The sequence below is a fragment of the Pagrus pagrus genome, assembly GCF_965226575.1.
Source record: "Pagrus pagrus genome assembly, chromosome: 12".
NCBI classification, from domain to species: domain Eukaryota; kingdom Metazoa; phylum Chordata; class Actinopteri; order Spariformes; family Sparidae; genus Pagrus; species Pagrus pagrus.
Window position 1 is genome coordinate 30,310,713 of NC_140196.1, and position 13,110 is coordinate 30,323,822.

The 13,110-nt window shown below is 40.7% G+C and overlaps 1 protein-coding gene across 2 annotated transcripts in view; it reads left to right on the forward strand.

Moving 5' to 3' along the window:
- LOC311267048 (polypyrimidine tract-binding protein 2-like) overlaps positions 1 to 13,110 on the forward strand; it is a 46,331-nt gene that overhangs the window by 11,650 nt on the left and 21,571 nt on the right. Inside the window, exons 9-10 of one of the 2 annotated variants that reach the window (XM_084369856.1) lie at positions 637 to 805; positions 8,144 to 8,221. In XM_084369856.1, coding sequence (XP_084225982.1) covers positions 637 to 805; positions 8,144 to 8,221 — 247 coding nt within the window. The remainder of the gene's footprint in view (positions 1 to 636; positions 806 to 8,143; positions 8,222 to 13,110) is intronic. The other variant, XM_084369857.1, reaches the window with a different exon arrangement.

Below are 13,110 nucleotides of genomic sequence, written 5' to 3' on the forward strand. Positions count from 1 at the left end.
ACCCAAACTCTCAATACAAAACATACTCCTTATATTCACTAATTCGGGGGCTTGGCACCATGGTTTGTCCAATCCTGGCTTGTTCTTTTGTTTATGTCCAAATTTTGCTGACTCTTCCCTGCTCGACAAAACTCTACACCGTGGTGCCACTTGATCTTCCCAGCTCGGCAAGACTTTGCCATTGCGGCGCCCTCAGATCTCTGATGCCAGGAAAGTCCAAGCTGGCAGCTGCACTGCCTTATCTCACGTTTGTCCTTGGCTTCTCTGTGAGCCTTTTGTCCTCTCCTCCATTATATGTTCTACTGACTGCATCTCTTTTAACAACAATAATAAAAGTGCGGTATATTTAATTACATGATTTCACTTTCATTTGTGGTTATATTTCACTCTAAAGTAACACAATTCAGTGGTTTATTCATCAGTTCAATCAATAGGTGTATGTTCAATGAACTAGTGCAGAGCAATACATGTTTTAACCATTCATTTATGATTTATTCACATTTTGATTAGATTCTTTAATATCTCAGTACTTGTTACCAGACGCCATTAACCACTAACTACTTATTGGTTATATGGTTATATTACACTATAACACTACTGTGATTCTTTGTCCCTCTTTCCATTCTTCTTCTCCAGTCTTTAGATGGACAGAACATCTACAATTCATGCTGTACTCTGCGGATAGACTTCAGTAAACTGGTCAACCTCAATGTCAAATACAACAATGATAAGAGTCGAGACTACACCAGACCAGACCTTCCTACTGGAGATGGAGAATCAGCCAACAAGGATCATTCTTTATTGGGTAAATACACCTCTATCTTTATCCATCTATCCATCTATTCTATTCATACCTACTTCCAGCGGAAATCCGTCAGACTTTGTTGTCAAAACTTTGAAGACCACATTGGTCATTCTCTTGCCAGTAGTGCTGCTCGGTCATATCTCAGGCTAACCTGAGACAGTAAATGTAAAGCCAAAGATAGTTTTCCTGACCAACACATACCCACCGTTTCCACTCCACCTCTGTTTGTTTGGAAGGTTCAACATAGCTACTGTCATCTCAAGTTAGTGAACAGAGAGGGTAAGTGGACTATAATGCCCTCTGACAGTGAGTGTGCATCAGTTGTGGTATGACATGATAGAGAAAAAATATATTGAAGGTTTCCTGTTTACAAACAATCAAGGATGCTTGCGTGCCAAGGGGTTAAAAACTAGGGGTAGACTGATTATCGGGGCCGAGGTTTCAGCTTCTTCCGATTATCGGTATCTGTGATTTTTTTCTGTGAGATTGCAGATAAAATCATTTCAAAATGTTCTACTTTGGCTTTAATGTTACATCCTCTCACACAATGTCCCGCCCACAACAGTATCTGAGTGGTGACACGTCACAATTAATAGCCTATAAACACTGAATAATCTGAAAATGCAAAGTAACTTGTAACTAAATGTTTCAAATATATGTAGTGGAGAGGAGGTATAAAGTAGCAGAAAATGGAAAAGCTCAAGTTAAAGTGAAACTCTCGCCAAAAAGCAACCGAGGCTTTATTTATGATTGGGTATGAGTCAAACCTTCACGTACAAGCACACTCATGACCAAAGAGGCACTTTTAAGATTTACCGTAGTTTCGTTTTGGGGCAAGCTCATTTTGAACGGGAGTACATAGGGCATACCACGACGGCATCAAAATGTCTATTTTTAGACCACTAAGAAGGCTCCACACATCATGAAACTTTACTGGTAGCATCACCAGGGTCTCTACTCATGACACGAGCAGTAAGAACATTGTTTGTGTACACAAAGTGTGTGAAAAAGACGGTTTTGAACTACTTACGCTTAGCTACTGGGACTCCGGCGCGCCGCCGCCATTCCAGGCAAAAAGTGTCGATCTCCGAGTGCGGCCATCATGACGGAGAGTAACGGTGGGACGCTCCTCGGGCTGACGTCCATGTTGTTGCTTTTGACTAACGACAGAACAACGAATTATCCGCGAATTCATCTGGAAATAAGCCCGAGGAGCGTCCCACCGTTACTCTCCGTCATGATGGCCGCACTCGGAGATCGACACTTTTTGCCTGGAATGGCGGCGGCGCGCCGGAGTCCCAGTAGCTAAGCGTAAGTAGTTCAAAACCGTCTTTTTCACACACTTTGTGTACACAAACAATGTTCTTACTGCTCGTGTCATGAGTAGAGACCCTGGTGATGCTACCAGTAAAGTTTCATGATGTGTGGAGCCTTCTTAGTGGTCTAAAAATAGACATTTTGATGCCGTCGTGGTATGCCCTATGTACTCCCGTTCAAAATGAGCTTGCCCCAAAACGAAACTACGGTAAATCTTAAAAGTGCCTCTTTGGTCATGAGTGTGCTTGTACGTGAAGGTTTGACTCATACCCAATCATAAATAAAGCCTCGGTTGCTTTTTGGCGAGAGTTTCACTTTAAGTACCTCAAAATACAGTTCTTGAGTAAATTGTTCATAGGTTAATTCCGTCACTGGAGTTTCATTTTTAGTGCAAATAAGTATTAGTTTTCAGTCTCCTTGATTTCTCATAATTGGTATCTGAATCGCCCCTGAAAGAAGCCATATCGGTCGACCCTTTTCAAAACCCATTGCCAAAGTGCTGTTGGGATCCACAGATGAAGTCGTTCATTGTGGATCTCAAAATGGACTCTGAACTTAACTCAGTTCCCCAGAATTCCCCAGTCTTCACACGTAGGTGCAAAGACTACCAAGAGACCCAGCTTTGAGCTACTATTGGTCAGGGGACACACACCCCATTCAACCAGGTAGTCAAAACTCCAGCTCCTTCCTTTGTTCTCCCTCTTCTCCACCTCTTCTCCCACTGGGCTGCCTGCCCTCTTCGCTCTTCAGAGCTCTTCTCCAGCTCTGCTCCCACTGGGCCTTGCCCCCAGCTCTTCTCCTGGACTCTCCTGGGACCAACAGCTGCTGAGAGCTTCCAGCTGCAGTTTCAGCAGGCACACAGAACTTCTCTCCACAGCAGCAACGCAAGGTCCCGCTATTGTACCCCAGCTCAGTTAGCACCAGCAGCTGTGACACAAAGCTTACTAGCTAACTCGACAATCAGAGGAACATGAAGCAATGTTAGCACTGAGCTGCTATCCCTGCAAAGGAAAGGAGCGACCAGTTTCCTCCATTCACCATCTTGGACCTGAGTCCAACCCTTCGATCAGCCATTTTGTTTGTAGTCTGCCTTTGTCCATGTCATGCGGCGTGATACTTTGAACCCTAGCCATATATATATATATATATATATATATATATATATATATATGTATTAGGGCCGGGACTCGATTAAAAGAATTAATCTAATTAATTAGAGGCTTTGTAATTAATTAATCGAAATTAATCGCATATAAATATTTGACCTGAGAACAGTGAGAAGCAATTTTTTTCATATGGGTTTTAGTATACCATTGAATAATGACTGAATACATAAGCTTAAAGGATAACTACCGTTTTTTACAACCTGGACCTTATTTCTGGCAAAATATATGGTCATTTACTCACCCAGATAACTTTGGTGTCATTCGGCGTCGTTCGGACGAAATTAGATCCAGTGTAGCGCTGATATATCCATATAATGGGAGAGACGGGGCAGCGACACACAGCCTCTATATAACGCATTATCTGCCACGAAACTAGTTCATTTCATCAATATTTTGTTATGAAATGCTAGCGCTATTAGCCTCTGAGTCCGGGCTCGTCTGTTGTCAACATCCGGGGTCTGTAGGCTGAGCTACTACCTCTGACCTGGAAGATGTCGTCTCTGAGCTGCGTGCGCAACCGCGACAGCGCGGCTTGTTTACCTGTAGCTGCTACTGCTAGTTTGACCCCGGATGTTGATAACGGACGAGCCCGGACTCAGAGGGGAATAGCGCTAGCATTTCATAACAAAATATTGATGAAATTAACTAGTTTCGTGGCAGATAATGCGTTATATAGAGGCTGTGTGTCGCTGCCCCGTCTCTCCCATTATATGGATATATCGCCGCTACACTGGATCTAATTTCGTCCGAACGACGCCGAATGACACCAAAGTTATCTGGGTGAGTAAATGATCATATATTTTGCCAGAAATAAGGTCCAGGTTGTAAAAAACGGTAGTTATCCAGGACAAGTATGTTTATGCTACTGCGATTTAAGTAGTTAAATACAGTAATCATCATAGTGTAGTGGCAGGAAAGACCATTTACCAAATAACGTGTTACTTAGACATTTTTCATTGTGCTGTGCTCTAAAAATAAACTAACAAATTAGTGTAGAGTCCTCTATAAGGAATGTTCAGCTTAAATTTTCCCCTTAAATTTAGGTTCTCAGGAAAATTGCATCTTATCAGGTAATCGTTAATCGATCGATAAGGTCCATCAACTAACGATTAATGAATTAATCGATAATTTGCATCCCTAGTCTGTTGGTTTTGGTTAAGTACCACCTTGAAAAAAAAATAAACAATGTTTTGTTGCTTAAGCTTATGTATTCAGTCATTATTCAATGGTATACTAAAACCCATATGAAAAAAATTGCTTCTCACTGTTCTCAGGTCAAATATTTATATGCGATTAAAAATGCGATTAATTTCGATTAATTAATTACAAAACCTCGAATTAATTAGGTTATTTTTTTTAATTGAGTCCCAGCCCTAATATATATAAATATATATATATATATATATATATATATATATATATATATTAGGGGTGTCACGATTTCGATTTTTTATCGAAATTACGTCATGGTCTCGAGCATCGAAGTCAAAGAGAGGATCGACGATTTAAGACACTTAATTGTTCAGAGAAGACTATGGTCATGGCTGTTTATTTTTTTGTTTGTTTTGTTGTGAACTTGAATGTCATCTTCTGTGAAGAAGACTGCAGTTACAAAAGAGAAACAAGATGGCAGGTTATTTTATTTAAGTTCCCAATTGACTGAAGATATAAGTTATTGTTACATTATGTTGTTAATAAATGTTTTAAATTTGACAATGTAGTGTGGTACATTGCTAATAAAGGTCAGATATTATATTGCATAAAAGTCTAGTCTAAAAATGGCATAGCAACCTGTGCTTTAAAAAAAATAAATGTAAAAATCGAGAATCGAACCGTGACCTTAGAATCGAAAATTGAATCGAATCGAGGATTTGGAGAATCGTGACACCCCTAATATATATATATATATATATATGTGTGTATGTATGTATGTATGTATGTATATATAATGTGTATGTATGTATGTATGTATGTATGTATGTATGCATGTGTGTATATGTGTGTATATATATATATATATATATATATATATGTGTGTGTTTGTGTGTGTGTGTGTGTGTGTATATATGTATATATGTATGTGTGTATATAAATGTATGTGTATGTATATATATGTATATATGTGTATATACATATATATGTGTATATATATATGTATATGTGTATATATATGTGTGTATATACATATATATGTAATGTATATGTATGTATATATGCAGGCGCACGCACACACACACACACACCTGCATATAGTAAGTTAGTTAGTTGTGTTTTCATTTTATGTTAAATAAAAGACTGTTGAACCTTCCTGCTGTCTATTTAATATTGTACAAGAGTGCATGTTGCCAGCCTCGACTCTGTGAAGGACTCGAAAATCCTTCGACCATTACAGCTGTTATGGTAATTTGGTTGTAGTTATTAAGTTAATTATTAATCAGAGTTACAAACTGACAGTTTAGTACCTTTTTATGAGACTGAATTATTGAATTGGTTATCTTTTCCATTCTTCAAGGGTGGTGCACCGAGGTGATCTAATGTAAATTGGATCTTATTATCTATCGTAATTAATAATTATCCATGATAATCATTAATTAGTATTGATAGCCAAATGTAAACCAAATTCCCTATTAATGTTGCATCAAAGCACAACAGTGTCACGATACCTTGTATTGCAACAGTTCATATGGAAAATAAAGAAATTTGGTTGTATTCCGTAAAATGACTGTTTTGTGGTAAATTTGTATGTGGCACTTGTCCTGGCATTTCCACAGCTGTCTTCAATCACATGCCACACTTTGACAACATTCAACATTCTTACTTGTGTTTTGTCTTCTATAAACATAACCTACAAATAGGAGAAATATAATATTCAATCCTCTGGCTGGTTAGTGTTAGTTTTGCACTCCTTAGTGCAACCTGTCCCACACTCACCTATGTCTGCCTACAGGAATCACATTTTTTGCCTGTTAGACCCATGTTTTAATGTCTTTGTTCATCATCTGTGAGGTGAAAACATCACATTTCCATACAGACAGAAACAGCAAAAGTGTGCATCCTGGTCATAGTTCAGTTTTAATATCCTAGTGCACCATCCCACTGAGCAGGCAACGTCTGTGGACATCCAAAACAGGTTGATATCATGTCCGTCGGACCAGGCCATGATCTGGACGTCCATTGACTGCCAGAATTAGTAGATAAATTACGTTGAGAAAAGACGTCCAGTCGGGCCATAATCTAGACATCCACTGACATCCAGAATTAGTTGAGAATAGACGTTCATACTGGCTATGATCTGGACGTCCACGGACAGCCAGAATCATTCGACAAAAAACGACATATAAACGTCTATACAACGTCCCGAAAAGACGTATAAAAAACTTTCATTCTGGCTCTCCAGAGAATGTCTTTCAGACGTCTTGGATGTCCATAAACGTCTAAAAGACGTGATCTAGACCACTTTTTGCTCACTGGGATAGAGCTTCTCTTCTGTCAGTCTGCTGACAGTACTGACAGATACACAAAGTCACACAAGACAGCAGTAGTAACAGCATCAGGTTTCAGATTAGTCCAATGACGGTCAGCACCAGGGCTGCGAGCGTGAGGCAGCCAACAGGCAGGTGCGCTGGAAATAAGCCTGTGGGGTGCAATGCATTATAGTTTTATGCATTTCAGGCAATTATTTATTACATGTCAGTCGTTTTTTCAAAATCACTTCAGCTGTCAACATTCACACTGTATTTTCGCAGGAAATACATGTTTTCTAGTTACTAATACGATTGCTACATGGCCTGATCTTTTGTAATTGTAATTGGAACGGAGTTCACATGGCTTCCACAGTATTTGTGATAAGAAATGAAAAGGTATATTCAAATCAAATCAAATTTTATTTGTATAGCCCAAATTCACAAATCACAGTTTGCCTCAGAGGGCTTTACAATCTGTACAGAGACGACACCCTCTGTCCTTCGACCCTCGATTCGAGTGAGGAAAAACTTGCCCCAAAAAAAAGCCCTTTTAACAGGGAAAAAAAAATGCGGAAGAAACCTCAGGGAGAGCCACAGAGGAGGGATCCCTCTCCCAGGACGGACAGACGTGCAATAGATGTCGCATGTACAGAGCAGATCAACGAGATCACAATGTATATTCTATGATAAGATGCATCTTTGTATTGTATTTGTATTTTGACATAATAGAATGCTAGCATAACTCAGTTTTACTTGACAAGTTTTACTCACTACAGAACAACTCATATTCCATTAAAGTTGGGAAGCTGTGTAAAACATAAAATAAAACAGAATGTAATTACTTGCCATCTTTTCTGACATATACTCAATTTAATCAGTACAAAGACAATATATTTAATGTTGACCTAATCAAGCTGTTTTTTGTTGATGGTGATGTTTTGATGTTGTTTGTTTCAAAAAAGTTGGGACAGGGGCAACCAAAGACTTGGAACGTTGTGGAATGCTCCAAAAACATTTGTTTGGAATATTTCACAGGTAACAGGTTAATTGGTTACGGGTGATCATCAGTATCATGATTGGGTATGAAAGGGGCATCTTCAAATGGCCCAGACACTCACAAGCAAGGATGGGGCAAGGTTGACCACTTTGTGAAACATGGTTGTATAAAAGGATATTACTACATGGGCTGGGGAACAGTTTGTGTGCAAATGATTGCATTCTGTTTTTGTTTACATTTTGTACAGCGTCCCAGCTTTTTTGGAATTGAGGTTGCATAATACTGTTGCAGTTTAAATAATATACTTGTAATAATGTACATACTCAGGCTGGTTTGGTTGGGCTTGGTTAGATGAGTGTTTTTTGGTATAAATCTAGTTGTCATTGTCTTGTAGGTACCCCATCTGGAGCGCTAGCTTCCTACTCTAGTGGAGGAGGTTACTCATCTTCTCTCTCCCTCTCACAGGGTGGAGGTACTTATCCTTTCTTTTTTCTTAATTCTGTTTTCATTTACTGTGTCTCTGCTGTTTCTTGTCCTGTCTTTTGTCATGTCCTGCTCTGGTTGTCTAAATGCGCCAGGACTGGAAAAAATAGGTTTTCTCTGAATGGCCTGAGTGATTAATTTATAGTACAGCTTAATTAATAGATGAGGCAAATACTGGCGTTAGGATGGGTACAATGCAGTTTCCTTGATTACATATTTACTTGCTTGTCTTCTGGAAGTCATAAGCCTGAATTAACTATAATATTTCTCTTCCCTTTGCTTAGAATTTGAATAATCCTTGGTATTGGTAAATAAAAGCAGCTTTTGTCATTTTCGGTTCTTCAGAATCCTATATTAGTTGAGCTTTTGTTTAAACTGAGGTTTCTCAGCTAGATACCACTTATCCAGCTTCCAAATATTAGTGGAAAAGGCCCTTTTGGGGGAGTATCAGTGCATCTGTGTATGCACAAAAAAAAGTAGCGTTTAAGGTTGCATCATAATCACAGAATTGCTGTTTCATGAGTGTGATTCAGTCCTTTGCACATGCAGTAACAGAGTGTACATGTAATCACATTAAAGTAATAGTTCACTCTAAAACAAAATTCAGTCATTATCAACTCACCCTCATGCTGATGAGAAGTCCGGTGTAGTTTTTTATTCCTCAAAGTGCAGCTGGAGACCCGCGGTGCTTCCCTCCGGCTGGAATAATCCACATAACGAGCATAAGTGGCGACCCAGGGGAAAAGGTCCATAAAACTACACAAAAACGTTGTAATATTCCTCCATACTGCTCGTCCGCTGCAATCCAAGTGTCCTGAAGTGGCGACATCCAGAGTTTACTTGAAACGATGTCATTTAGTACATTTTTACAGCCTAAACAGTCACCATGCTATGTTTACACGGAGGCACACTCCGCATTCACGCGAGTCTCTCTCGCAGCCGATTGCACTATGGAAGCCGCGCCGGACAAGATGAACGAGACTCGCGATAGATACACACTGGTATTTACATCCTGCTGTGAGTGTCAAAGTTTCAAATCACTAGTGCAGGCAGATCCCTCTTGTGTTTGTGTGTCGCGCGGTCGCTCAAAGCAGGAAGTAAATACCGGTGTGTATCTATCGCGAGTCTCGTTCATCTTGTCTGGCGCGGCTTCCGTAGTGCAATCGGCTGCGAGGGAGACTCGCGTGAACGCGGAGCGTGCCTCCATGTCAACATAGCATAGTGACTGTTTAGGCTGTAAAAATGTACTAAATGACCTCGTTTCGAGTAAACTCTGGATGTCGCCACTTCAGGACACTCGGATTGCAGCGGACGAGCAGTATGGAGGTATATTACAAAGTTTTTGTGTAGTTTTATGGACCTTTTCTCCTGGGTTGCCACTTATGCTCGTTATATGGATTGTTCCTGCCGGAGGGAAGCACCGCGGGTCTCCAGCTGCACTTTGAGGAATAAAAAACTACACCGGACTTCTCATCAGCATGTGGGTGAGTCGATAATGACTGAATTTTGTTTTAGAGTGAACTATTCCTTTAACTAGCCCTGAATATGGTGGAAAATCTGGTGAGTGTAAAAAGTCTAGATCAGTATGATGTGATTGCAGGATGTCGTAAAGCCCTGGAAATATTTAAATTAACTGAAATGGTTTGGTATAACATTTTCATTCTTAATTTCTTAACTTCCTGTAAGAGATTCATTGCTCAACAAAATGAAGGGAACACTTAATCACACATCAGATCTTCATGAACAAATTATTTAAGTTCAAAAGCTGTACTGATGTACATTGTTTAATTTGTTGAGAACAAAATGACGTTACAACGGTCAATGGAAACCAAAATCATCAACCCACTGAGGGCTGAATTCAATCACAGGTTGATCCAACTTATGTGAATCTTATGTGATGTCTAGAGTTGGGCGGTATCCAAATTTTGATACTGTCAAACCTCCTCCCTATTTTACCAGGGTATACGGTATTACCGTGACTAATTAAAAATTATGACGTAAGGCTCAGACGCGTCACCAAACTGTTGGCTTGTGCCTACACCGTTCAGAAACTGAATACCAAACACTGATACTGAAACAATAACAACATAACATGCACAATATTAACAACTTTTACAAATAGCAGCTTATAAAAAAGTGCAAATACAACAGTCAAACAGAATTAAATTAACATAAATATCCAGAACAGTTTTCGCGCACACAAATCAATTAAATTAAATCACAGCCCGAATAACTTTTAATAACAACAAAGAGCAGCACCTTTTCCGGCTTTAACAGGGCGCGTTGTGGACTGACAACTTTACCTGCGGTGCTGAAAACCCGCTCCGATGGTGAGTTGTGGCACAGACGCACAGGTACTTTCGCGCCACTCGCCTCTGATGCGCCTCCAGAGGTATCAGAGGCGCAGTATTGGCGACCTGAACCAGTGTGAAAAGATAAGCCGGCACGGAGAAACTAAACTAAACACATCCTTCACTCAACAAAATATAGAGAAATGTCCCACAAAGCAACGTTACAGGACCAAACAACAGTAACGTAGTAAGTGATCATGTCTTTGGCAACTTCTATGAGGAAAAAAATGTGTCAGTCAGCCTGTCGGTGCTACCGACTCTTCGTCACATTTCTGGCCGAAAAACAGCGTCTGTCCCCGGCAAACAACTTTTGTCGGGGTGATTTTTCAGTTTCACTCTCTCCCCACGAGTGAAATAGTCAGACAGCGTCCAGTTTACTGATGGCGATTATGTAATTATGGAATTTAGAGAAAAACGTAACTTTGTCACTTTCCATGATGTTTGGTGGGTCAGGATCTCAATCACAACACATTATAACAGCATCCATATGATTATAAACTGTCAGTGTGTAGGCTACATGTTTAGATTAACAGGTAAACACCGGGGAAACACCTTGAAAAAAACACACGTCACCATTAAGATGTGTACCGTCACGCCTCTGTTGGAGCCGAGGCGCCGGCTTTCTGTCTGAATTATACTCTGGTTCGTCTTTTATGCCGGAGCTGCTCGGCTCTGTGTGAACAACCAGTGGCGGAGAATTGGCGAACCGTGCTGCGGTGATAATGTGGCGGTCTCTGTGTGAAAAGGGCGTGCTGTGTTGTTGTTTCGGAGATGTGTCCTTATTGCACAATTTACAAATTGCCTCGTCAGTAGCCTATTTACCTCTCCCTTCTCGTTAGCATTTTTTTTTATGACGGTATTGAAACTGATACCGTTGCTATTTTTAAGACCCCGTGGTATACCTTATTACCGTATTACCGCCCAACCCTAGTGATGTCATAATGTCACTCAGTAGTGTGTATGGCCCCGGCGTGCCTGTATGCACTCCTGACAGCGTCTGGGCATGCTCCTGATGAGTGAGCAGATGGTGTCCTGGGGGATCTCCTCCCAGACCTAGTTCAGGGCATCAGTTAGCTCCTGGACAGTCTGTCGCGATACTTGGCGGCATCTGATGCATCAATACATAATGTCCCATAGGTGCTCATTTGGATTTAGGTCAGGGTAACGAGATGGCCAGTCAATGGCATCAATACATTCGTCATTCAGGAACTGCTTACACACTCTGGCCACATGAGGCCAGACATTGTTCTCCACCAGGAGGAACCCAGGGCCCACTGCGGCAGTGTACGTTCTGACAGTCGCTCTGAGGATTTCATCCCGGTAACTAACAGCAGTCAGGGTACTTTTGGCTATGACATGGACTTCTGTGCGACCCTCCAAGGATATGCCTTCCCAGGCCATCACTGACCCACCACCAAACTGGTCATGCTGGATGATGTTACAGACAGCATAATGTTCACCACGGCGTCTCCAGACTCTTCCATCCCTTTCACATGTGCTCAGTGTGAACCTGCTCTCATCTGTCAAGAGAACGGTGCGCCAAAGGATCCTTGTGTAACGGCCGGTCTGCTGGTGTCTCCTCCATGCTCTTGAGACTGTGTTGGGAGACGAAGCAAACCTTCCTGTGACCGCAGATATGGATGTGCCATCCTGGAGGAGCTGGACTACCTGTGCAACCTGATTGGGCTGCAGGTACCGCCTCATGCTACCAATGGTGAAAAGGACACTAGAACAAAACAAGACTAGAGAAGAATCAGTCAGGGAGGAAAAGGAGAGAGCAATTGTCTGTGGCCACCACATACAAAACCATTCCCTTTTTGGGGGTTGTCTTGCTTTTGCCTCTCCATTGCACCTGTTGTCACTTTCATTTGCACCAAAGCAGGTGAAACTGATTCAAAATCACATCACATCCCTGAAGTTTAATGGCTTGGTGTTATACTGTGACCATTAAGTGTTCCCTTAATTTTTTGAGCAGTGTAGTTCATTTATTTATTCATCTATGTTTTTATTACATTCAAATGGGAGAGCGCATAATCCTCACTTACACTGAGTACATAGCAAGAGGTAGATGGGGATGTGTTATCAAGTATTTGAGTTACCCCAATTTGCTATGCTCAACACCATGCTCAAACTACTTACGAACATGGTCAAAAGTTTACTTACACTTGTAAAGAACTAATATATTATGGCAGTCTTGAGGTCCAATTATTTCTACGATGTTCATTCTTCTGTGATGGAATTAGTGGAACACATACGTCTTTGTCGCAAAAAAAAAAAAACATTCAGGAAGTGTGGTTCAAATATGGATTTATTTTGAATTATATCATTATTACTTTTGAAAATGTGACCAAATCTGCTGCATCAGAAATATACATACAGTAATCCTAATATTTGGTGAAACATTCCTTGACCATTTTCACCTTAATTGGGTGCATTTGATAGCCATCCACAAGCTTCTTGCAGGCCTCTCGCTGAGTTTTTAACCACGACTCTTGACAGAATTCAACTTGACAGGCGTTCAACTAAA